The following is a 24,254-nucleotide window of genomic DNA, read 5'->3' as shown; positions in this document are numbered from 1 at the left end:
CCGCGCGCAGCCGCCGGCCTCCCGGGCGCGGCGGGGCCGGAGGGGCCGGCGGGGGCGGCGGCTGCAGCCGCGGCCGAGCGAGGCTTCCATCCTGTCCCCGGAGGAGTCGGACTTCGCAGCCCCGGGGGACTGCGCGGGCTTCGCGGCGCACCACGCAGTCTCCTACATCAACGTGGGCGTCTTCCACGCGTTCGACGAGGCGGGTGTGGAGGTGTGCTGCGGGGGGCACCCGTCGGTGGAGCTGCCAGGGTACGCGCCCTCGGACCCCGACCTCAACGCCTCCTACCCCTACTGCTGCCGGCCGCCCTGCGAGGCGGGGCGCCCGTGGGAGCCAAGCCGGGCCTGCTGAGTCCCCGGGCCCACCCCAGACGGACCGCGCTCGAGCCCGCGCGCGCCTCCCCGCCCGGCCACCGCAGCGAGGGAGGACCTGGGCTGGCGTGGCGTTGCACCTTCAGGGGCGGACTGGCCTCGCGTCGCCGAGGGCTCCTCGCCGCGAGACTGGTCCTTCACTATTATCATTTCTGTGTCTGGGAGGTTCCTCTTCTTTTCTGTGTCTGTTCGTATCCGGATTCCATTTTAAAGTTTACAATAAATGTTTTGGGGTTGCCTCGCCCCCATCGCCCTTCTCTTTGGCAAGTCCGGTCCAGGGTGAGAGAGTTCAGAGAGCGAGGGTGATTTCGCGGGAGGAACCCTCGCTGAGAGGACAGAAAGACAGAGCAGCTGGTGCTTTAGGGTTGGCAGAAGTGAAAAAGCACCCAACAGCAACACTTTGTACACGGATGTGCCTGCTTTTGTTGGTACTTTCTTACTGTAAAGCTCTCCATAAACAGTGAAAATGTTTGGTAAATTTATTGCAATTTAAAATTGGTTAGTTCCTTTGTTAAATCAATTGCTATGTTATTGGAGATATTCATCAAATTGGAGTTAGGGGGTGTCGACACACAAATCAGTTTGGGGCAAACGGTTGAAGTTGGTCAAATGTTGAATTTGAACAGTTGTATTCTGCTAGGTGGTTGACTCCACCCAACCTCTTCCTAAAGCTAACTTTCAGACATTTCTTTTTTTGGAAACTGGCAGTGGGGTTTCTACTGCAAAGCTGAGCTTATTTTTCGTTAATATATATGAACAATCCAATCTTATTTTGGAAAATCACAGTCATAGTTTTTCTGGCAAAGATTATTTTCCTGTTAATTAATTCATTAATCTGGTAATTTTGCCTATTATAGCATTTCATTTAAAAATACACCCCTTAAATAGCCTTAATTGATGTGAAGGTCATACTTTTATATCCTTAGGATATACATATGTGTGCATACTTACACACACGATATGAAATGCATTCTAGGTGACAGCAAAACATGTTTCCATCCAGTCTGGTGGGCTGGCTGGGAGCCAGGCTGGCTCAGAGTCTTGGGGAAAAGGTAATTCAACTGCATGTGCTAGAATTGTGGCGCCAGACAGGAATGCCGATAATTCTTAAGGTGCTTGGAGCAGAGCCCCACCCTGGCCTGAAGAGTGTGTGTCTCCTGCAAAGGGAGGTGTGGACCCACCCAGTGCTCTGCCAGGGGGTGAGCACCACACAAAACACTTTAGGTGAGAAAAGCTAAATAAATCATGTGTAATATCTTTATAGTGTATAGGGTTCACTTCTAATTGTGGGAATGTAGCCAGATTTAGGGATGAAGGCGGAGTTTCCAGGTCCAGGCTCTGGGATGAGACTTCTCCTCAGCTCACAGGTCTCTTGCACAAAACCAGAGTTCTCTATACCTAGACAACCAAGGCCCCCATCCCCGCTGGGACCTGGCCGGGCTGCCCAGCTGCTGCGGAGGCTACTGGAGAGAGGAGGTCCCACATCCATGCAGAGGAGTGGAGACCTGTCACCCGTCAGCACTTGATCCATGGAGGTGTCAAACCCATCACGCTGATGCTCGGGCAATTCCTGTGTAACATGGGGGTCTGATCAGAGGCAACAGGCCAGTGTTTCCTCTTTGTTATGTTGATGCCCCCTGAGGAAAGAGGATGATTCACAGTCAATTTAGTAGGTTCTCATCCACAGTTCTATTCAGATATTGGCCCATATTCAGCCTCTGGATTCAGTCAGGTTGAGTGCAGGGCCCAGCTAGTCCCACTGCTGGTCCTCACAGCCTGGTCCCTCTCCTGCCCCTGCATCACCAGCCCACTGACCAACAACCTTATGCCAAAAATATGATACTTGGCAGCAAAAGTGGGTTTTAAGATACTTTTCCCCATCTACCTAAGTCAAATCGAGAAGGAATTGCCAGGTGTTTCCTGCCTCCTGAGCAGGGATGCTCCCCACTCCTGGAGCAGAGGTCTCATAGACAGCTGCCAGGCTGACCCCCCAGAGCTTACACAGCAGAGGTGGCTAGACCAGTGTACCCCGGATGGGCGGACACATGGTGGGAAGGCCTGGGCAGGGACCACCCCAACAGAGCAAACAGCATGGACACAAGATGTCAGACCTCCCAGTATCCTTCTTGTTTTCTGAAGTGTTCCATCTTTAAACTAATTTGTACACCTTAAAATGTTACCTGCCTTATGAATCTTTCAAATTTGCAATCAAAACCAGTGACCTCTCTAAAGTTTCAGACATTTCTTGGGACAGAACAGAAGGCAGAGGGGGGTGAGGTGGGTGAGGCCAGCGCAGGAGCCAGCGAGAACATCGCACCATCTGTGTGGTCATCTGGCCAGGGCAGCAGGGAGCATCTGGGGGTGCGCCGGCAGCTGCTTTTCCCCACAGAAGGCGAACTTCTCTGTGACCAATAGACTAGATGAGATTTTTCAAGGTGCGAGTGTTTCTAACTCCACAAATATTGTTAACTCCACTTTACAGAGGCTGATATAATGATGTGGGATACCAGGGTTTTATTTTTTAGAGTTTATTAGAGGAGACAAAATCAAGTCTCCCTAAACTTACATTGTTCCAAAGATCAGTACTCAGGGAAATGAGTGGGGAATTATGAAGCTACTGAGCTTCCTTTGAATTAGGACTGACTTCCTTGGGACCACTCCCACGCCTTGATGGGCACCTGCCTCGCGGCACTCACTTCTCATACACGTCCATTCTACTTCCTGTAAGTTTTAGGTTTTTAAAATCGATTCCTTATGCCCCTTAGAAAATAATGCCAGTCCTTGGAACTTTCTTAAAGTGGGTCTTTCTCTGCTTCTCAGAATAATAATGAACTCCTGGCTGGTCTAGTGGTGGCCAGACGGAGTTCATGATTATGACGAAGTACCAGAATGAAACAAAACACATTTTAGTTGTTCCATGGCTTAGTGCTGAGTTTGTAAGTTATTATTTTTAACATGAAGGTTGCTTGTCTTTAAGGGAACACTTTAAGATAACACATGAGGTAGTCACCAAACAAGGCACGTTTACCTAGATTGATCAGCAGGCCCTCCCAGGGTCTCAGGTGTCTTTCTTTTGTCTGAAGGGGTGCTCTGCCCTTGGCAACACAAATCTGAACCACACAATTGAATTTTTGACTGAAATTCAATTAAACAATCATTTAATTTTAAAAACCAGTCAGATAGTGTTTGTGATGAAGATCATGCAGCTGGTGATTAAAGATTTTAGTCCTGGCACAGTACAGGCAGAGACCTTGAACATGTGCACACACACAAGTGTGCACAAACACAAATGCATGTGTATGACCGTGTATGAATATGTGCACACATATATTACATGTGTGCACATGGACACACACACGTGTGCACACGCATGCACAGACATGCATGCAGACACACACGGCCTCATGAGAAGTGTCTGAGGGCCAGACCAGCAGCCCTGCCCATGGCTTCCAGGGCTCCAGGTAGAACCTGTCCGAGTTGGAGAGGCTGGGCTGCAGACTGGCACATCCCCTTGCAGTGTTGTAGGATTTGCACATGGGGAGCATGCCTTGGAGGGTACCTGGTGGGTGCTGAGCTGCATGGAATCCAATGAGAATCCACAGCACAGCAAGCCACAAGTGAGCTGCCCTGATGTCGGTGCCAGTGGGGTGGGGAAGGCTGAGCTCCTAGGTGCTTAGGTGGGTCTGTGTTGCATAGACACCTGCCATGGCTTGTCGGTGCTGACCTCTTTGTGTCACTTTCAGCTCAACTCCCCTTCTGAGCGAGGGCTGCCTGCATGCCATGCCGTCCTGGGGTGCCCTCAAGGTTATTATTGCCCCAAAGCACTGCTTTCCCATCAAGAAAGAAAATTAATAAATGACAGAAACCTTAGGAAAAGTGAATTTTGGCATATAGTTATGTATAAATTTTACATACCTATGTACCTATTTCTTACATGAGACAGAGCAGCAGTCTAATGCCAACTGGTTGACTTTCCAAGTCATCCAGTATCTGCTTGATTTGCCACTCTTTAACACAGTGACTGACAGGAACAAAACACCAACAAAATGGAAAAAAAAATGAACTTAGAAAAAGAGTATTCATGAATCATTGTGTCCCCAATCTGAATTCTCTAAGGACTTCCTGGGGTGACAGGAGAAAACCTGGTGGTTCCCAGAGCTGTGTTTATAACAATTGTCTTAAAATCTCCATGTTTAGAGGGGACTCTATTTATACATGGGAGTTTCATCTAGAGAAGCCCGGATCTCTGTTTTGCCTTTTTATCTGCCATTTATCAACAGAATGTCAATAAAATGTCTTGTCACTTTGGGATCAATAAAATCTGTGTTAAAGCACAACACACTCCTTTAAACACACCAACAGTCCTTTACTCCTTGTCTCTGCATATGGGTCTTCTCCTGGCCCTGAAGACTATGGCCGAGCGTGGCCGGATCTCCCCGGGATGTGCAGAACAGGTAGGTGGGTGGACAGACACCACTCTGGCCACGCACGGCCTCAGCCCTGGCTCTGCTGGAGGCACCTGGAGGGGTACCCCGCCTCACCTGCTTTTCTCCCCAACACCCAGGGCCCAGATTTGGCCTTGAGTACCTGCTGTGGTCTTTACCCTTTTCCTAAACCATCAGCCTGATCCTTTTCTCCTCCACCCTGGTGCATCATTTCCCTAGAACACGGGTCAGATCATGCTATCCTACTCAGAACCTGCTCTTCAAGAACTGCCCTTTTCCTGAAGGAAGCAAAATCTGGTGGACCTGTCCCAGCCTGACCCTTCAGCCTTCTCTGTGAGCTACCAGGGGCTGGGGACAACCTGCCCAGAGGCTCCTATCTGGTAAGGCTCTATGAATAAATAGTGTGGCAAACAGCGGATCCTGGGTGTGCAATGGGGAAAGCAGAATGAGCTGACTGGGAGAGGAGGGAGGGTGTGTCTCTTGAGCAAAGTGCGGGGCTGGCCTGGACCACCACAGGCCCCTGGAGCGCGAATTCGTTGCCTATGGCTTCTGTCACAAATCACCACAAACTGGATGCCTTCTCTCACAGTCTGCGGCCTGAGATCAAGGTGTCGGCAGGGTTGGGTCCTCCTGGAAGCTCCGAGGAAGAATCGATACCAGACCTTTCTCCTGGCTTCTGGTGGCTGCTAGTGATCCCTGGTGTTCCAATCTCTGCCCCATCTTCATGCGGCCTTCCCGTCTGTCCCCGTGTGCCCTCCACTGTGACTTACAAGGACATTCTCATTGGATTCTCATTGGATTTAGGTCCCACTCTAATCCGGTGTGATCTGCAAATAAGGCCATGCTCTGGGTGGACCAAACTTTTGGGGGGACAATACTGAACTCAGTGCAAAGCTCAGTTGAGGTTTGCAGTTTGCTCACTCCTTCCTGCTTTCTGTGCGGGGCTAGCTGCTGAGGACCTCAGAGCACCGGCACTCCTTGCCTGGGACATGCTGTGCGAGAATGAAGCGGTTGGAACCCTCAGCAGACCTGAATAGATCATCCAGATGAATATTCTAAAAAAAGCTGAAACATTAAAATTAATTGCCCAAGGGGAAAAACTTTCTGAAAATAAGTTATATGTGCTGTATTTGCAAATATTTTGAGATAACAGCCACAAGAACCGCATTCTTCTGCAAATCCAGACAGGCCTATGTCACTCTCCCCTCTATGCAGGGTTGGGGCAGGAGTGGCCTCAGTGCCCGGGAGGTGGGGGTGCTGCCAGTCCAGCTGGGAGACAAAGGGTTCAGGACACCAGGCTATTATGAAAGTGACTTTCCCCCTCTGACAAGGATTCCTCTAGGCCTCTCTACCTCAGGACATTTGCAGGACCTTGGGTCAGTCTTTGTCTTATTCATCTTCGGAGCTTTCTTTCTGCTTACTGTCTCACTCCAGCCTTGGTTCACGGTTCTCACTCTGTGAGAATGCCGGTCCCCTGTCCCCTGACCCCGTGTCCCATTGTCCTGGCTCAGCTGGGACATCACCTTTGCTGGGATCTCCCCTGAATTCACCGGCAGGACAGTGTCTGCTCTGCATTCCTACACTTGTCCCAGTGGGCATGCCCATGAGAGTCCCTCTTGCCTTTTTGGTGTAACTCAGGTTATTTTTCCCTAAATGCATTACTTGAGTTCTCCACTGTGGAGCTGCCCCCAGCCATGAGCTCACTGCCCTCCCTCACCTCTCTGCCAACCCCATCCATTCCCGAGGCCAGGGCGGGGGGTGGAAAGGCCTTACCAGCTGCCAGAGGCCTCACCCTCACTTGCCCATCCAACAAGGGTTTCTGAAGACTGCAGCCCAGCCCCGGGATTCCACGGGGAGCCTGGAGTACACACCATCATCTTTGCCAGTGGTGTGGGCATCACCTGATTAATGGCTAACTTATCTGGAGCACGCAGCATGGGCTGGGCACCTAAGGTTCTCTGCCCTCTAACCCTGGGAACAGTGACTTTATAGGTGAGAAACTGAGACTTCGGGAACTCAGTCCTGCCCAGGATGGAGCCGGTGTGGGAGCTGCCACCTGGACTCAGTCTCTCCTGGTGCCTGGGACCTCGGCCTTGTTCCAACTGCAAGGCAAGCCCAAGGATCTGCTCCTAAGCAGCATTTGTGGGCGTTCTGTAAACCCAGATACGGGGTGGGTAGCATGACACTCTCCATGTCCTTCCAGACCTCTGGGTGCTTACAGCCAAAGGCCTGCTCTCTACCCCCTTCAGGGTCCCTTAGGACCCTCAACTCAGCTTTTCCCCCAAATCTGACATCTTCCCTTCTTGGCAGAGTGGCCTCACCCCCACCCCCTCACTCACGCCGGAGTCCTGTCCACATGCCCTGCACACACCCATCTCCCAGCTCTTCAACTCAGCGCTCTGCGAACTCAGCTTATCCGGTGTTTCATTCAACAGCCATCAGCTGGGCCAGATGCCGAATTCCAGAGGGTGCCCCACCCTCCCTAACCTGCCACTTGCCCTGATTCAAGTGCGTGTGCTCGTTCTGGGGAGAACAAGAGGGTAAAGAGATTTTACCTTCGTTTTTTGTTTTTGTTTTTTTTCACACTAAATCTGGAAATCTGGTTGTATTTTGCACGTAGAGCACATCTTAGTTTGGACCAGCTGCATTTCAAATGCTCGATAGCTGCATGTGTAGAGCGGCTGCCTATTGGTCTTAGAATAGTCTCTTCTCTTACGCACTTCTTTTATTTTGATTAGGGAAAATGTTAAAGTATTGCATAGAAATGACACACGTACATCCACCATTTGGATTCAGTTTGCATTGCCATCAAAACAAAACCCTCAAATTTTAAAATTTTAATAGTTTAAAATGTTATTCCCCATATTTGGTCCATATTTCTTTTTGTTTATTTATTTTTTTTAAGATTTTATTTATTTATCAGAGAGAGAGGGAACACAAGCAGGGGGAGCGGCAGAGGGAGAAGCAGGCTCCCCGCTGAGCAGGAAGCCTGATGGGGGACTCGATCCCAGGACCCTGGGATCATGACCTGAGCCGAAGGCAGACGCTCAACAGATTGAGCCACCCGGGCGCCCCTTCTCTTTTATTTTTAAATATATAAAGTATTACAGGAGCAGCCAGAGCTTCCTTCTTGACCTTCAGACCACCCCTCATCTCCCGTTGGTCAGTCCCAGGAACATTTTAGTGCTTCTAGCACAAAAGTGTGTGTCCATGCACCATTTACACAGTCCTGTTTTTGCATGTTTTTAAGCTTCATATAATGGTACCATACTGTAGTTAATCTTCATGCACTACGCTGTTTTGCACTTAGCATATTACGTTACGTTTTTGAAATTGATTCGCGGTGCTCCCTGTACCTCTGGCGTATTTCCTCTAACGGACGTGTTGTATTCTGTTGTATAGACAAACCGCAGCTTCTTTAGCATCCCTCTACTGAGACACTCCTGGATTACTTCCTTGTTCACTTTCATAATCCACACAGCAACGGAAACCCTTTACCTGCCCTCTTGTTTCTGTGGGTCGCACACCCAGCTGTGAACGTTGGACCTGTGCATCTCAGCTCTGCCAGGAGCTGCTGGGTACTCCGCACTGTGCAGTGTGGAGACAGGGTTCCTAGAGTTACAGGGCCCTCAGCAGTAAACGCCCTGGCCCCCTCTCTCAGCATCTCCCTCGCTTTGTCTTCTTGTTTGTTGGGGAATGGTATCTTGCTGTTCTCACTTGCATTTCCACCATTGCTAGGGAGGCGTCTGTATTTGTTTTCAGTGTCTTCTGCGTTGTTCTTGGACCTTTCCACAGATGAGACTGTCGCGTGGCACACAGAGCCTCGTCAGGATGTGGACTAAAACTATGTTGGATCTGCATGTTAATTTGGGCAGAATGCCACCCTGACAATTGTGAGCCCATCCATCCTTCTTTAACTGTGTCTATCTCTTCACTTATTTGGGTCTTCCTTTATGCCTGTCAATAAAGTTTAATATTTTTCTCTGTAAATATCTTGCATGACTTTTGTCAGATTTTCCCTGAGATGCATTTCAAGTTTTGTGGTTATTGTCAATGCTGTTTGAAAACTACATTTTCTACTTGTTTGGTTTAAAGACAATTGTTGACCTGGCATGCAGATCTTGTCCCCAGCAACATTGCGAACATTTCCTCTCGGTTCTAATAACTTATCTATTTCCAGTATCATCTGTGACTATTGATGGTTTTGCTTCTTGCTCTCCAAGCCCTCTGCATGTTTTCTGTCCCAAGTGTTCTTTCTAAGATCTCCCACACAAACTTGAGTAGAGGTGACAGGACTGAAATCACCAAGTACGGGGCTCACCTGGGATCTTGGCGATACCTTTTAATACATTAAGGGTGTTTTCTTCTATTTGTAGTTTGCTAAGAGGTTTTTGTTGTTGTTGTTGTTGTTTTTATTTTTGTATAAAGGGGTACTGAGTTCCATCAGTGTCTTTGTCTCATCATCATGGTCATTTTTTTCCAGATTAATTTGGTATTTTGGTCAATTACACTCATATATTTCAATTTCAGATCAAGCTAATAATGCATCTAGTTTCAGTCAGTTGTACTATTTTCTCACTCTCCTACTCCATATTTCCACCCCTTTGAGCAACCACTCTCTTTGGTAATATGCCTCTGTATTTATAGAAAACAAGGATTTACACTGAAATTCTTATTATTTCAATTTTGGGCATGATTACTGATTTCTTACTATTGAACTTACACCCCTAACTCGATACACAACCCTTTCTCCCCACACCGCCAGTAGAGTTTTGCCTTTTAGTATTCTTTAGTATCCTTTTTTGCCAAATTAGTATTCTACTTTATTAAGATCATAGACATTGTCCACAGGTGAAGTATACAATGTTCCACAACGACAGTGTCTTTCTTGTTTTCCTTGAAATTAAAAACTGACTGATGTTTTCCATGAACCTGTGGCCAAGTCATCCCCAACTTTTGACAAAAGTGAAAGTATATCTCCATTTATTCAAACATGGCAAGTAATCCAGGCTTTCTTTTCATATGGGCCTCCCTTCCCAAGTCCTCATCCCCTCCTGATATGGGCTCTGTGGGTCTCTGCAAGTCAATATTGGGGATCTCCCCGTGCTCCTTTCAGGTCCCTGCATGTAGCTGCACACTATGTCCCAAGATCTTCATGGGCAGGAAGTGGGGCTGAATTCTTGTTAAGTGACACTGGCCAGTCACAGATGTTTATAGCAGCTTCATTCATAACTGCCAAAACTTGGAAGCAACCAAGAGCTCTTTCAATAGGTTAGTGGATAAATAAACTGTGGTACTTCCAGACAATGAAATATTAACCAGTACTAAAAAGAAATGAGCTAGGGGCATCTGGGTGGCTCAGTCAGTTAAGCACCCGACCCTTGATTTCAGCTCAGGTCATGATCTCAGTGTTGTGAGATGGAGCCCTGCATTGGGCTTGGGCTCTGTGCTGGACATGGAGTCTGCTTAAGATTCTCTCTCTCCCTCTGCCTCTTCCCCGTCTCTCTCAAAAATGAATGAATGAATGAATGAATAAGACAAACCAAGACAGTGCCAGGCAAACAGGTGGGCAGTCATCTTATCCTCCTGGCATCTTTGTTAAAAAAAAAAAAAAAAGAGAGAGAGATGAGCTAAACCATGAGATGATACAGAGAAACTAAATGCATGTTGCTAAGTGAAAGAAGCCAGTCTTTGAAAAAGCTACATATAGGGCGCCTGGGTGGCTCAGTGTGTTAAATGTCTGCCTTCGGCTCCGGTCATGATCTCAGGGTCCTGGAATCAAGCCCCGCATCAGGCTCCCAGCAGGGAGCCTGCTTCTCCCTCTCTCTCTGCCCCTCCCCTCTGCTCGTGCTCTCTTTCTCAAATAGGTAAATAAAATCTTAAAAAAAAAGGGCTACATATATACTGTATGATTCCAACTGTATGACAGTCTGGAAAAGAAAAAACTATGGAGATAGTAAAAAGATCAGTGGTTTCCAAGGGTTCGGGGGAGGGAGGGATGAATCTGTGGAGCACAAGGGGATTTTTTAGGGCAGTAAAATTATTCTATATAATAATATAATGGTGGATACATGTCATTACACATTTCTCAGAACTAATAAAATATTCAAGACAAAGAGTGAACCCTAATGTAAACTATAGACTTCAGCTAATAATAATGTATCAACATTGGCTCACCAATTGTAACAAGTGTCCTTCACTTATGCAAGATATTAATAAAAGAAGCTATGTGTGGGGGAACTGTAATATGAGAACTCCCTGTACTTCCCAATGAAGTTTTCTGTATATCTAAAACTATTCTAAAAGATGCCTTTTTTTTTTTTATAAAAGACTATGGTGAAAATAAAATATAATACTAAAAAGTATTAAATTAATCTAAAGAAGGCAAGAAAGAAATGACAACAGTGACAAAAAGTGAAACAAATAGAAAAGTCACAGCTCTAAATCCAACACTACAAATAATTACATTAAATGTAAATGGACTAAATATTCCAATTAAAAGGCAGAGACTGTTAGACTGGATAAAAGAACAGGACCTAACTTTTGAGTGAAAGAGCCTTTATTTTTTTAAAATTTTTTATTGTTATGTTAATCACCATACATTACATCATTAGGTTTTGATTTAAAGAGCCTTTAATACACTTTAAACAGACAGAGTAGGTTGTAATCAAAAGGGTGAAGTTATATGCAAACACTAATCAAAAGAAAGTTGAAGTGGCAGTATTAATATCAGATAAAACAGACTTTAAGACAAAGAGTATTACCAGAGATAAAGTAGATTTCACAATGATATAAAGTAAATATATCAGGACGACAGAACAAATATCAATGTACATGTCTAATAAGAGGTTTTAAAAATATTTTTTAAAATTTTATTATTGAAGTATAGTTGACATACAATGTTATATTAGCTTCAGATGTACAACACAGTAATTTGGCAGTTCTACACATTATGCAATGCTCACCACAATAAGTGTAGTCACCACCTGTTACCAGTGTTATTACAATGTTATTGGACTACATCCCCTATGCCGTATTTCTCATCCCCTGTCATTTATTACCGGGCGTCTGTACTCTTAATCCCCTTGCCTATTTGTCCTGTCCCTCCACATCCCACCCTGGCAACCAGTCTGTTCTCTGTATTTATGAGTGTTTCTGTTTCTGTTACCTTGTTTTTTAGATTCCACATGTAAGTGACATCATATGGTACTTGTCTTTCTCTGCTAGCATATTTCACTTAGTACCCTCTAGGTCATAAATAACAGAATTTCGTTTTTTTTATGGCTGAGTTATATTCTAATGTGTATATATACCATATCTTCTTTATCCATTCATCTATCAGTGGACATTTAGGTTGCTTCCATTATCTTGGCTACTGCAATTAATGCTGCAGTAAACATAGGGTGAATATAACTTTTTGGATTAGTTTCTTGTTTTCTTTGGGTAAATTCCTAGGAATGGAATTCCTGGATCGTATGGTATTTCTGTTTTTAATTTTTTGAGGAAATTCCATATTTTCCACAGTGGTTGCATCAGTTATCAATTCCAGCAGTAGTGCATGAGAGTTCTCTTTTCTCCACACCCTCACCACTTGCTATTTCTTGTCTTTTTTGACCATTCTGACTGGTGTGAGGTGACATCTCATTGTGGTTTTCATTTGCATTTACCTGTGATCAGCAATGTGGAGCATCTTTTCATGTAACTGTTGGCCATCTGTATTTCTGCTTTGCAAAAATGCAAATGTCTGCTCATTTTAAAATCTTTTTTTTTTTGGGTGGGGGGACTTGTGTGACACAGTGGGTTAGGCATCCGACTCTTGGTTTTGGTTCTGGTTGTGATCTCAGGGTCGTGAGATTGAGCCCTGTGTCAGGATCTGCACTCTGTCCCCCTCCCCCCACCACATGCACTCTCTCTCTCAAATAAACAAATCTTTAAAAAAATAATAAAATAAAATCTTTTTTTTTTTTTTGGTTTTGAGTAGTAGGAGTCCTTTATATATTTTGGATATTAATCCCTTAACAGATATATCATTTGCAATTATCTTCTCCCATTCAGTAGCTTGCCCTTTTGTTTGTTGATGGTTTCCTTCACTGTGCAAAAGCTTTTTAGTTTGGTGCAGTCCCCATAGTTTAGTTTTGCTTTTGTTTCTTTTGCCTGAGAAGACATATCCAGAGAAATGCTGCTACAGCCAATAAAGAAATTATTGCCTATGTTCTCCTCTGGTCTCACATTTAGGTTTTTAATCCATTTTGGATTTATTTTTGTGTACGGTGTAAGGAAGTGGTCGTGTTTCATTCTTGTTTATGTTGCTGTCTGGTTTTCCCAACACCATCTACTGAAGAGACAATAGGTGTCTTTTCACCTTTGTATATTCCTGCCTCTTTTGTGATAGATTAATTGACCGTATAAACTTGAGTTTATTTCTGGCCTCTCTCTCCTGTTCCATTGGTCTATATGTCTATTTCTGTGCCAGTACCATACTCTTTTATTATAGCTCCATAATATATCTGGAAATCTGGGATTGTGATACCTCCAGCTTTGTTCTTTCTTAAAATTGCTTTGGCTATTTGAGGTCTTCGTGGTCCTATACAAATTTGAAGAATATTTGTTCTAGTTCTGTGAAAAATACAATTGGTATTTTGTTAGGAATTGCGCTAAATCCGTAGAATTGGAGGGTGGTAATATGGACATTTTTAACAATATTACTTTGATCCATGAGCATGGTATATCTTGCCATTTGTTTGTGTTGTTTTTATCAATGTCTTATAGTTCTTAGAGTACAGGTTTTTCACCTCCCTGGTTAAATTTACTTGTAGGTATTTTATTCTCTTTTGGTGCAATTGGAAACGGAATTGTTTTCTTAATTTTCCTTTTTGCTATTTCATTATTAGTGTATAGAAATGCAAAATACATGAAGCAAAAACTAACAGATTTAAGAAACACATAAATCCATAATTACAGTTGGAAATTTTAGCTATCCTCTTGGCAATTGAAAGAATAAGTAGAAAACAAATCAGTAAGGATGTAGAAGGTCTGGCTGCCAACAAGTACTCTGGCCTGATAGTTATAGGACATCACATCAAACAATTGCTGAACCTACTTTTTTTTTTTTTTTCCCTATTGCACAAGACGAGCCAACTGCTAGGCCATAAAAATGAAGCAGGAAATATTTCAAACTGAATGATAATAGAAATGCAGCATATGAAAATTTGTAAATATAGTGAAAATAAAAGAGGAAATTTATAGCTTTAAATGCTTATATTGGAGAGGAAAATGACTTAAAATGATTCTAAGTTTCTGTTTTAAAAAGCTATGAAAAAAGACACCAGTTAATAACCATATTAACTATTTGATGACCAGGAACCAGTTTTAAGCATTTTGTTCCCTAACATGATAGCATGGCACTTACATGTAGACATTTTGCTAAGTGTAGTTACATTTCAGGGAACTGGTTGGGGGCTTGGGTATGACATGTATTGCATTCTCATAGTTTTTTATTTAAAATAATGGAAAATGATCCCCAGTTAGTGTTTTAGCATGAAACAATGGATTTTCAGAATGGATTATGAAGTGGGAGATGTACTGTAACTAGAAAAAACAATTTTAGAAAGTGACAAAAACTTAAGTATTTGTAAATATTAAATATCTGTACATTAGGAAACACTCTCCCATCCAAATGACAAGAAATAACAATGGTGTTGATGAGGATGTGGAGAAAGGGAACTCTTGTGCACTGTTGGAGGGAATGTAAATTGATGTGGCCACTGTGGAAATGATATGGAGGTTCCTCAAAAAGTTAAAAATAGAACTACCATATAATACACCAATTGCACTTCTGGGTATTTATCTGAGGGAAACAAAAACACTAACTCAAAAAGATATCTGCACTCCTGCATTCATAACAGCATTATTTACAATAGCCAAGATACGAAGACAAACTAAGTGTCCACTGATGGATGAATGGATAAAGAAAACATGATGTAGACGTGTGCGTGCGCATGTGCGCGTGCGCGTGCGCACACACACACACACACACACACACACACACACACACACATTGCTCAGACACAAAAAAGAAGAAAATCTTGCCATTTGTGACAACATAGATGGATCCTGAGGGCATTATGCTAAGTGACACAAGTCAGACAGAGAAAGACAAATACTGTATGATCTCACTTATATGTGGAATCTAAACAAACAAAAAACCAAGCTCATCGATACAGAAAACAGACTGATGGTTGCCAGAGAGGCAGGGGTGGAAGGTGGGTGAAATGGGTGATGGGGTAAAAGGTATAAACTTCCAGTTATAAAATAAGTCCTGGGGGTATAACATGCAGCATGGCGAGTATAGTTTAGGATGCTGTATTATGGATCTCAGAGAGAGTAGATCGTAAAAGTTGTTATCACAAGAAAAAATTGTAACTATGTGTGGTGACGGACGTTAACTAGGTTGACAGTGGTGACCATTCTGCAAACAAATATCAAATCATTACGTAAGCTAAAAGATGTAAGTTAGGGTTTTGGAGGACTTGCATCTGCCACTGTGAGCTTCCAATGCTGGAAGACTTTTCTGAGGAGACTGTTGGCAATATAACAAGTGATTTTTGGTACTGAATATTGTACCGTGTCAACATCTGCAGAGAAGTGTTATTTCCACAGGGTACTACAGAATCCTACCTGGGTAACAGACCCATTTGGGGAGCAGTGCAGGGCAGTGAATTTTAATAAAGCAGAACACAAAGTGCACTGACACGGTTTCAGATTCCACACTGCAACTATTCTTTTCCTTTTTAAAATAACTTTTATTTTCAAATAGTGTAAATCTCACAAGAAGTTGCAAAAGTCATACAGAAAGATCCACGTACAGTCTGCCCAGCTCCCCGCAATGGCATCGTACACCGACAGAGAACTTGTCAACCAGGTAACCTTGTTACCTCAGGTGCAGACCTTAATGGGGCTTCACCTGTTTTGCACGCACTTGCTTTTTCTCCAATTAACCATTAAGGAAGCATCGTTTGTCACGTTTTAGTGCAGTGCCAAAAAGAACATCCACGGTGATTAGAAAAAGGGTTTTAAAATATTCCTCCCTTTCAACAGAGAGGGAGACAAACCATAAGAGACTCTTAGTCATAGGAAACAAACAGGTTGCTGGAGAGAAGGGGGTGGGGCATGGGGTCACTGGGTGACGGGCATTAAGGCGGCACGTGATGGAATGAGCACTGGGTGTTATATAAGACTGATGAGTCACTGACCTCTACCTCTGAAACTAATAATACACTGACAATTAACTGAATTTAAATAAAAAATAAAATATTCCTCCCTTTCCCAACTACATGTCTATGTGACTACTTCACAGGTGACAACAGACTGAATGCGGAATCTAACCTACTCTAATCGAAGAACTTAATCTTCAATTAAGACACTAAAGATGTGCAAAAACGTAAAACAATGCCACTCTCCTCAGTAAATATTCTTGTTTTGGAAAAGTTATTTTTCTTAAAAATATTCTATGTTAAGATGGAATGAGTTTATATCTTTCCTTTCAACGAATAGTTTTTGAAATGTCTTAATGTTGACAGATGTAACACACACTAATGCTCCTTGGGACCTCCAGTGGTTTCTAGGGTCATTAAGGGGTCTGGGTTCTTCGAGGTAAACTCCAGCAGCAGGTAAGCCTTCTCCCAGAGTTCCCAGGCTTTCTGAAGTCCACAAACACCACAATAAACCTGAGACGTCTTTATTCATCAATTTAAACACAGATATTTGAGTGAAATATTATCCAGAGGAAATTAAAAGTTCAGAACTTTATGGAGTGATTGTCAACAGGGGAATATGATTCATATTCAAACTAAATATTTTATTTTATTTATTTGACAGAGAGAGACACAGCGAGAGAGGGAACACAAGCAGGGGGAGCAGGAGAGGGAGAAGCAGGCTTCCCGCTGAGCAGGGAGCCTGATGCGGGGCTCGATCCCGGGACCCTGGGATCATGACCTGAGCCGAAGGCAGCCGCTTAACGACTGAGCCACCCAGGCACCCCGAAACTAAATATTTTAAAGTGACCTTTTAAACTACTATTTAATCTAAATTCAAGTACAGCAGTGAAAGAAACTGAAACTATTCAACTTTGTAGAATTCACAATTTTCTTTAGAACGTCCTTGCATTTAGACAGATTTTTTTTTCACTACCCAACTGCATGAAGTGAATAGGGGCCCGTACCTTGAAAAAAAAATTAATAAAAAAAGAAACAAAAGCATGAAGTGAATAGTAGACCTTAAAAATACATTGTTTCTCCAGTGCCTAAGACTTCGTGTTAGTTTGATCCATGGCTGTGAAGAATGCACAGATGGCAGCTGTGATGAGGATATGCATCCCCTCATAAAGGAGTTTTGGAGAAAACACACTCCATATAAATAAATGGTAACGGAGGGATGTCACCAAAATGATATACGCAGAGACTGGAAAAGAACAGATCAGTGCATAGCAGAAGCAAGCATGACCCAGTGCAGAACCGCTGTTAATAAAAAGGGAATGTGTTATTAGTATACTCCACTTTTGCATCATATAAGGCATGAACATACACATAATCAATATTTTTATTTTGAAAATGACCATGGTAACTCTTGTTCCTGGGACACCCCCGTGCAATCTGGTCAGTCTGGTGGGCAGGAGCCCACCCACCCAAGGGCACAACAGCTGCAGGAGGCTGTCCTGTCACTCTCTACTGTCTCAACCTGCAAAATATCTGTGAATAGTGCATCCCCAAATTTTGCAACAGATATGTTTAAAAATCATGTGCATGTACTACTATATAATGCATCACAAATGTTATGAAACATAATGAAAAGAAAATCACACAGGATGAGATACACGTTTTGAGCTCTGCTTTGTGCTGCCCAGTGGAGCATCTGGTCTGGGGACACTGGCCTGAGAGTGTTTGCTAAGCAAATTAACAGCAAAGAGCATTCTCAAGCATGTGCGAGCCCTCAAAGCACACGCATGCCCTCCTTTTCTTTTCAAACCATCGACACAATCATTACATAAATCTAACCTATTCTTGAAGGTAACTTCCTTCCAAATGACAAGTTCCATCATTCACTCACTTCACCTCACAAATCCTCAGAGGCCAGGCTTTCCAAGGCTCTGGTTAAAGCCAAGTTCCAGTTCTTCCCCCTGGAAGACTGGAGACACAGGGGTACATTTGGCAGGAACAGTGTCCTCCTAGGGTCTCCCTAACTGTCTGCGCCCTGCAGACACGGACCACTCAGCATGTGGAGGCTGGTCCTGCACCTGAGCAAGATGCTGGCATCTGGGCGGGGGCGGGGGGCATGCCTGTGGGTTAACCGAGTAGCTTAAGAAATGGGAAGGTGCTTCTGGGAGTGGGGCACCGGGGGAGCCCCGACAGACACAGCATGGCTGCTCACACCACCTGCAGCACCCGTGGAACTCCTCACGAAGGCCCCTCAACCTCAGGAGGCAACACCATCACCCCATTTTACAGAATCAGAGAGCCCACATACCACTCAGGCCACACTCTGCCAGGCTGGACCCAGGCCCTGAGTCACCGTGGTGCCCAAAGACTGCAAAGTCCCCGCCTCAGGAAGCCCTCTTTCTGGGAGGACCAATGCGTAAACAAGTAACAAAGCACCAAGGAGCGTGATGGGCAGGAGGGTGGCGTCGGCTGCCCCGTTGGTTTGGGGGCCACGTGGAGCCTGAGGAGGCCTCTCGGTGGCAGGGCAGGGCACGGGCACCAAGCCTGAAGCCCTTTGGGCCTCTGCAGGCTCCTCTCTGCAGCAGGGACCCTGGAGGTGACAGCCAGCATGTCTCGTCTTCATGCCCCGAACAGAAGATCCCTCCCTGCCTGCCCCACCCAACGAGGTCACCAGCAAGCAGAGAAACCAGGAGAGATTTTCCTTCTTGTGCCCCAGGCAACCACATCGTGGTAGGAGCTGGAAGAGAGCAGCTGAAGCTACAGAGCCCTGCAGCCTCCCCAGCCAACCTGACACAGGGTGGCCACAGACCTGCACTTACACCTGCCTCTGGCCCACATGCTGTGGACTGTTCACTCTTATTTAAGGAAAAGAAAACTGATGAAGACCTTTTGGCCCTTGGGGTTTGGAACCCTGTATCTGGAGTAAGATGCTCTCTTCAAACTGTCAACCTCCCATCAGATTTAGTGCTGAAAGACAAAGAAGGAGCCTCACCTGCTGGTTTCTGAGCTCAGGAAGCTCACTAAATGGCTGGCCCACAGCACAGGCCCTGCAAACGTGGCAAACGCTGTCAGGAACATAGCTGGGACCTCCATGTAGGTGTCCAGGCCCACGAAGCCCGCTGAGACATCCACCGTGGCTATGCTGTTGGAGTTTCCCTGGAACACAGGGAGAAGCAGCACTGACACGGCCACCAGCAACCACAAATAGCCACATGCGGTCATGGCGACATGGACACATGGGAGCCCCAGGTGCCCGCCCACCCCTTTCCCACCTTGCTTCCAGGTGGGGAAGAACAAATGAAACGTCTTCTACCTTCAAGAAACTAAACAAATAAAGGTCTGCTGATGAACTATGGCAAATTCCAAACTCCTCTCAGCTCTGAGTGGATGCAAGTAAAGCATCTATCTACCTGAGACAGACACGCTGACCTCCCTGTGCTGGGGGACCTGTCTGGAGGGCTGCACCTGGCCTTGGGAGGCAAAGTGGCCAAGGGGAGGCTGGGGGTGGTGTTGCCAAATGGCTCCTTCAATGGGTGGACACCGCTGTTAGGCAGAACAGGGCACGCTGGTCACGGGGAGGGCTTGGTGTGTCAGACCCGAGACCCTGGTGGGTCACCACCCGGCCCTGGGGGTAATGCATAGCTCATCCTGCATAGGAGGGTGGGCTTTGCATCCAAGGGAAACCTCTCCTAGATTCAGCTCTTCTCTCCACTTTCGGTCTTTACCACTGCTGGTGTCCTTTCCTCAGCTACTCCGGACATTTAGAAGTTTGACATTTGTCTGTCCCAGTCCAACTAAGGCCCCTCCTGGAACCACTTATCAATGGCCCAGGACACAACTCCAGCTGGGTGTTTATGGCTTCACAAATGGGACAGTGGAACCCCACCACCTCCTCCTTCGCTGTGTCATTGCAGGCGGCCACCGGGTCATGGTGGCAGACCTCCCAAGTATCTCAAAGACATGCATGTACTCCCGTCCTTACCACCCTGTCACAGCGGGCCCCTCCCCTGACAGAAACCTCCACTGCGCAGCTTCCCCTTCAGCTACTTGGCCCGTGGCTGCCTGGGCTCTCTCTTGATTACTTCACCCCTACTTAGAGGCCCCTCGCTGCAGACTGACGAGACCCCAGAGCTGCTGAGAAGAGGGAAGAACGAGAGTCCCAAGCGCTGCAGGCGGGGAGGCATGGCAGTGACAGACGCACGGTTCCAACACCGCGAAGTCGCCTGCTCCGGGGCTTTGCTTGCATCCACTCATTGCATCCTCCACAGTCCTGACGTTGTGCCATTGTGGCTCTCAGGGAACTGGTGGGACACTGAGGTTCAGAGACCCAGAGGAGGCCAGCTGGGTACCACACTCCCGACCCCTGTGCTGAGGGCAGGAAGGAGGGGCAGCAAGCCTGCAGGTCTTCTCCCAGGAAACCTGACCGTGACGGAAGGGCTATGGGCAGGGTTGAGACGAGGGAGGCCCGCATTGCTATGGGTCACTGCCTGATGCGCCAGGGTCTGTGCTGATTCTGCGTGCCGACAGACCCCCAGCATGGACTGGTGACGCTGAAGGGGCACCGGTGGTATCGGACACGCGCATTCCGCTGCCAAGTACCAGTACCGTGCGCCATCATGGATGCCTCGTCACCTCCCCGTGGAATGTGGCTACGTGCCACAAAGGAGCACACAGAACATGAGGCGGTCTCCTCGCTCGGGGCATGACCGTGGCTCTGTCAGTCTTCCTGACACCAAGGCCTCAGTGCGGGCCGGGGTGCCTAACCGGCAGCCACCTCCTTCTTCTGGACTCAGAGGCAGCCCGCTGGATTCTCACCACCTGTGCCAGCAGGGTCTACCACGCGACCAGTCCGCAAGCACCAGGCCATTATCTGCAGATATGCCAGGACCACACCCACAAGGAGCCCTGGCTATCCATACACCCCTGGGGCGCTCTGTGCTCACTGGACATGGTCGCTGTCCAGCACGGTGCCCGGGAGCCGGGACAAGGGAGAGGGGCGTGGTGATATTCCGCGGTGATGGCATTCCCATTCCCCACCCGGGCACTCGTGGTCAGAGACGCAGAACTCCTGGACGGAGGCCACCACCAGAAGAGGCCTGTGCGTGACTTTCAAAGCGAGGACTGTGAGGCTGACAAGCCATCTAGAAATTTCTGGAATGCTTAGCAAAGCTTAAAGTCCTTCTACAGCAACACATCAGTTACACTGAATGGCCAAGCGTGAAAGAACCCTGACACAGGGGTGTCGCTACCAACAAGGCAGAGCAGGTCTCACCCAGAAGCAGACTCCAGACCCGCGCCTCTCTCCTCTGCAGCTCGAGGTGCAGTGTTTACAACTGCCTCCTTTATCTTCTTCCCCTTCCCAGCGGGCATTCTGGAATTCCTGGGCAAACTGCATTCCCTCACATCCACAAGGCTGGTGACCTTTTACATTTCTTCTGATAGGTAAGAAAAGTTGTGGCCTTTGAGATGGGGCTGCTTGACACCATGGAGACACACACAGCTGAAAGACCGTGAGGCTCAACAGAGGCCAGCCCGCAATGGGGCGGAACTGACCGGCACGTCTCCAGGCGCTGTGAGCTGCTCGTCAGTGTGGCCCTCAGTCACCAACACCTCCTGGGATGGGCAGCAACTCCAGGGAGGTGCAGTCACTCTCCAGGTCCTACAGACCGCAGTCATGCCTTCCCTACAGGTCCTGTGGAACACCAGCAAGCACAGAGAGCGACTACACAGGATACCTACCTCCTGTTTGTCACTACTTGACCCTTATAGCAGCCGAGGGGGAGACAGCTGTGGAGCAGCCCATTTTATAGATGAGACTAGGGCACAGCAGGTGCTGCCAGAGGCCATCTGGCTTAGAAGTGATGGACACCAGTGTCGGGGCTACAGCCACCCACGTGCAGGGCTAGACTGAGAAGTACGGGGGTCCTCCAGGGGAGATGGACGGTAAGGAGGGTCTGAGGGTCAGGTCACATCCTCCAGGACATGGATTTCTAGAACTACCCCCACCCCCTCACCCCTCTCTGGGCTTCCGGGAACAGAGAGAAAACAGTGGGGTGGCGGGGGGGCTGCTCTGTGGATGAGACCAGGAGTGCCGGCAAAGCAGGGAGAAGTGGGAAGGGCAGAGGGAAAAAGCCCCAGGCCCACCTGTGGGGACACACAGACCACGCAAGTCCCCAGGGACTGAAAGAGGAGGGAGAACCTGGTGCACAGAGACAGTACAGATCCTCACCATAAAGATGGGAAAACACAACAGAGATGCTCAGGGGCTTGTGCACAGTTCCTCTGCCAGAGGGTGCAGAGCCGGTAGTGGAGTGTGGGGCCCCCTGAACCAGGGCAGAGATGCGGGAAGGCTGGGATGGAACTGAGTCCCTCCCAGACCAGGAGCTGGTCCCTCTGTCCACCTGTCCAGGTGCCGCTCCAAGCATGCAGGCAAACTCTGAGATCCATCCCAGAGGCAGCTTAGGGTTGCCTCTGGTGGGCCCTTTAACACTGGAGAGAAGACATGATGACCACGGGGCCCCAGGGGACTGAGAACCAAGTAAGGACACCCAACAGCACTCGGCACTGATGGCCAGGGGAACGGGCAGAGAGAGTTCAGTCATCACTTCATCAGGTAAAGCAATGGAACTGTGATGGGTGTCCCTAATGGGTCATGGTAAACAGATCCAGTACACAACGTACAGTGCTTAATATGCTGTCTTAAGCACCCCTGGATCCATACCAAGGGTGTCAGTCTTAGATAACTAAGTTGTATTTTATCCTATCAAATACACACAGGATTTAGGCATCATTCCCCACACCACACTGAAAGTTCCTTCACTGAACAACCTTTCTAACTTCCCAACTTATGGTAAATTTTCTCAAAGAAAAAAGATAAATGACATATAAAAAGTTAATAGATTTCTATCCACGATAATAATGAAAACCTACCTGGAAATAGAAGAATGCTTGACCGAACCAGTAATGCATTATAGTGATCTCAGCTGCGTCATGCCTCAGAGGCTTCCAGATGAATTTAGTCATTATAGTCTGAATGAAGAGGCTAAACACTAAGACTGGCAGATTATGTGGTCTAAAAAGCAAAGCGGCCAGAAGAACTAATCCACTATATATCTCCCATAAACCCACAGTCTTGATTGTGAAGTCTGCAGCAATGACTTGAGATTTAAGCAAGTCTTTGGTGCCCGTGAACAGAATGCCAAGGACAAAGACATGAACAAAACGAGCTTCAATAACACCCCTAAAAAAAAAAAAAGCAAAACAAGTTTGATTCGTTAGCACCAGCTCAAAAAACTCATACATATTCTTCCCATGAAAACCACGTGTCTACTTAGTTGACTAGATAAGCCGCAGCACCCGCCCACCTGGGTGACTCTGTGGAAGTGGGGGCGTCTGCTTCTGCGTATCAGCCCCCCAGGACCCCCTTTGCCCAGAGGCTGGCAGGCCTGTCCTCTCTCTGTGCACTTCTGTGGTGGAGCCGGCTTCTGGGAAATCTTGCTCATTTGGCCCAAGGATAGCCTGGTGCAAGACTAGAGCCATCGCCTGCAGGGTGCTGGAAAAACCATCCAGTGGCTTCACGGTGAGTCTGAAAGACCACTGCAACAGGATGGGGCCAAGCTCTGTCAGAAACGTCCCTAAGTTCATAATGTTAAGATACATTTGGACGTGTTTACAACCAAGCACCCAAGTGCAGTGCACAATGTGGGGCCTAGAGAAGGTCAGGGCGAGGTTAGTCAGGACTCTGCCGCTTACTAGCTCTGCTGTTGGGGGAAGTTAGTTAAGGCTTCTGACGATCACTTCATCATTCCTAAAATGAAGAGAAATGGTACCTACACTTCATAAGCCGTCCTGGGAATTAAACAAGAGAACACAGGCAAAGTGTGCAGCACACAAGTAATAAAGATTATTAAGAAATATTTTAGGGGTGCCTGGGTGGCTCAGTCGGTGAAGCGTCTGCCTTTACTCAGGTCATGATCTCAGGGTCCTGGGGTCAAGACCCGTGTTGTCGGGCTCCCTGCTCAGCGGGGGGTCTGCTTCTCCCTCTCCCTCTGCTCCTCCCCCTGCCTGTGCTCTCTCTCCCTAACTCTCTCTCAAATAAATAAATAAAATCTAAAAAAAAAAAAAAAGAATTATTTTAGCACTTCACTTCCAATTATTTGTAAAGGATATAATTTATGACGCTCTATCAAAAATTTCATCTTATGAAACACATGCATCCCTAAAACAC

At 46.7% G+C, this 24,254-nt stretch overlaps 1 protein-coding gene across 12 annotated transcripts in view; it reads right to left on the bottom strand.

Moving 5' to 3' along the window:
- Positions 1 to 87: 87 nt before the first annotated feature.
- Positions 88 to 24,254, bottom strand: part of PIGG (phosphatidylinositol glycan anchor biosynthesis class G (EMM blood group)) — a 55,399-nt gene continuing 31,232 nt past the window's right edge. For 3 of the 12 annotated variants that reach the window (XR_012377814.1, XR_012377816.1, XR_003211281.2), the window contains exon 12: positions 23,130 to 23,267. Coding sequence is in view for 7 of the 12 variants with exons in the window: in XM_025887174.2 (XP_025742959.1) it covers positions 17,116 to 17,329; positions 19,020 to 19,183; positions 22,958 to 23,267 (688 nt within the window). In the remaining 5 variants the exon portion in view is untranslated. Of the gene's footprint in view, positions 2,007 to 8,734; positions 8,772 to 11,358; positions 13,431 to 16,019; positions 17,333 to 17,393; positions 18,001 to 19,019; positions 19,184 to 22,957; positions 23,268 to 24,254 lie in introns of those variants that run through there. The other 9 variants (XR_003211280.2, XM_073891282.1, XM_073891284.1 and 6 more) reach the window with 9 other exon arrangements.

The sequence above is a fragment of the Callorhinus ursinus genome, unplaced genomic scaffold (genome assembly GCF_003265705.2).
Source record: "Callorhinus ursinus isolate GAN/ISIS: 27379988/994484 unplaced genomic scaffold, GSC_fseal_2.0 scaffold4, whole genome shotgun sequence".
In the NCBI taxonomy this organism is placed as follows: Eukaryota; Metazoa; Chordata; class Mammalia; order Carnivora; family Otariidae; genus Callorhinus; species Callorhinus ursinus.
Note: the sequence above shows the minus strand (reverse complement) of the source record. Positions and strands in the feature narration are given on the sequence as shown.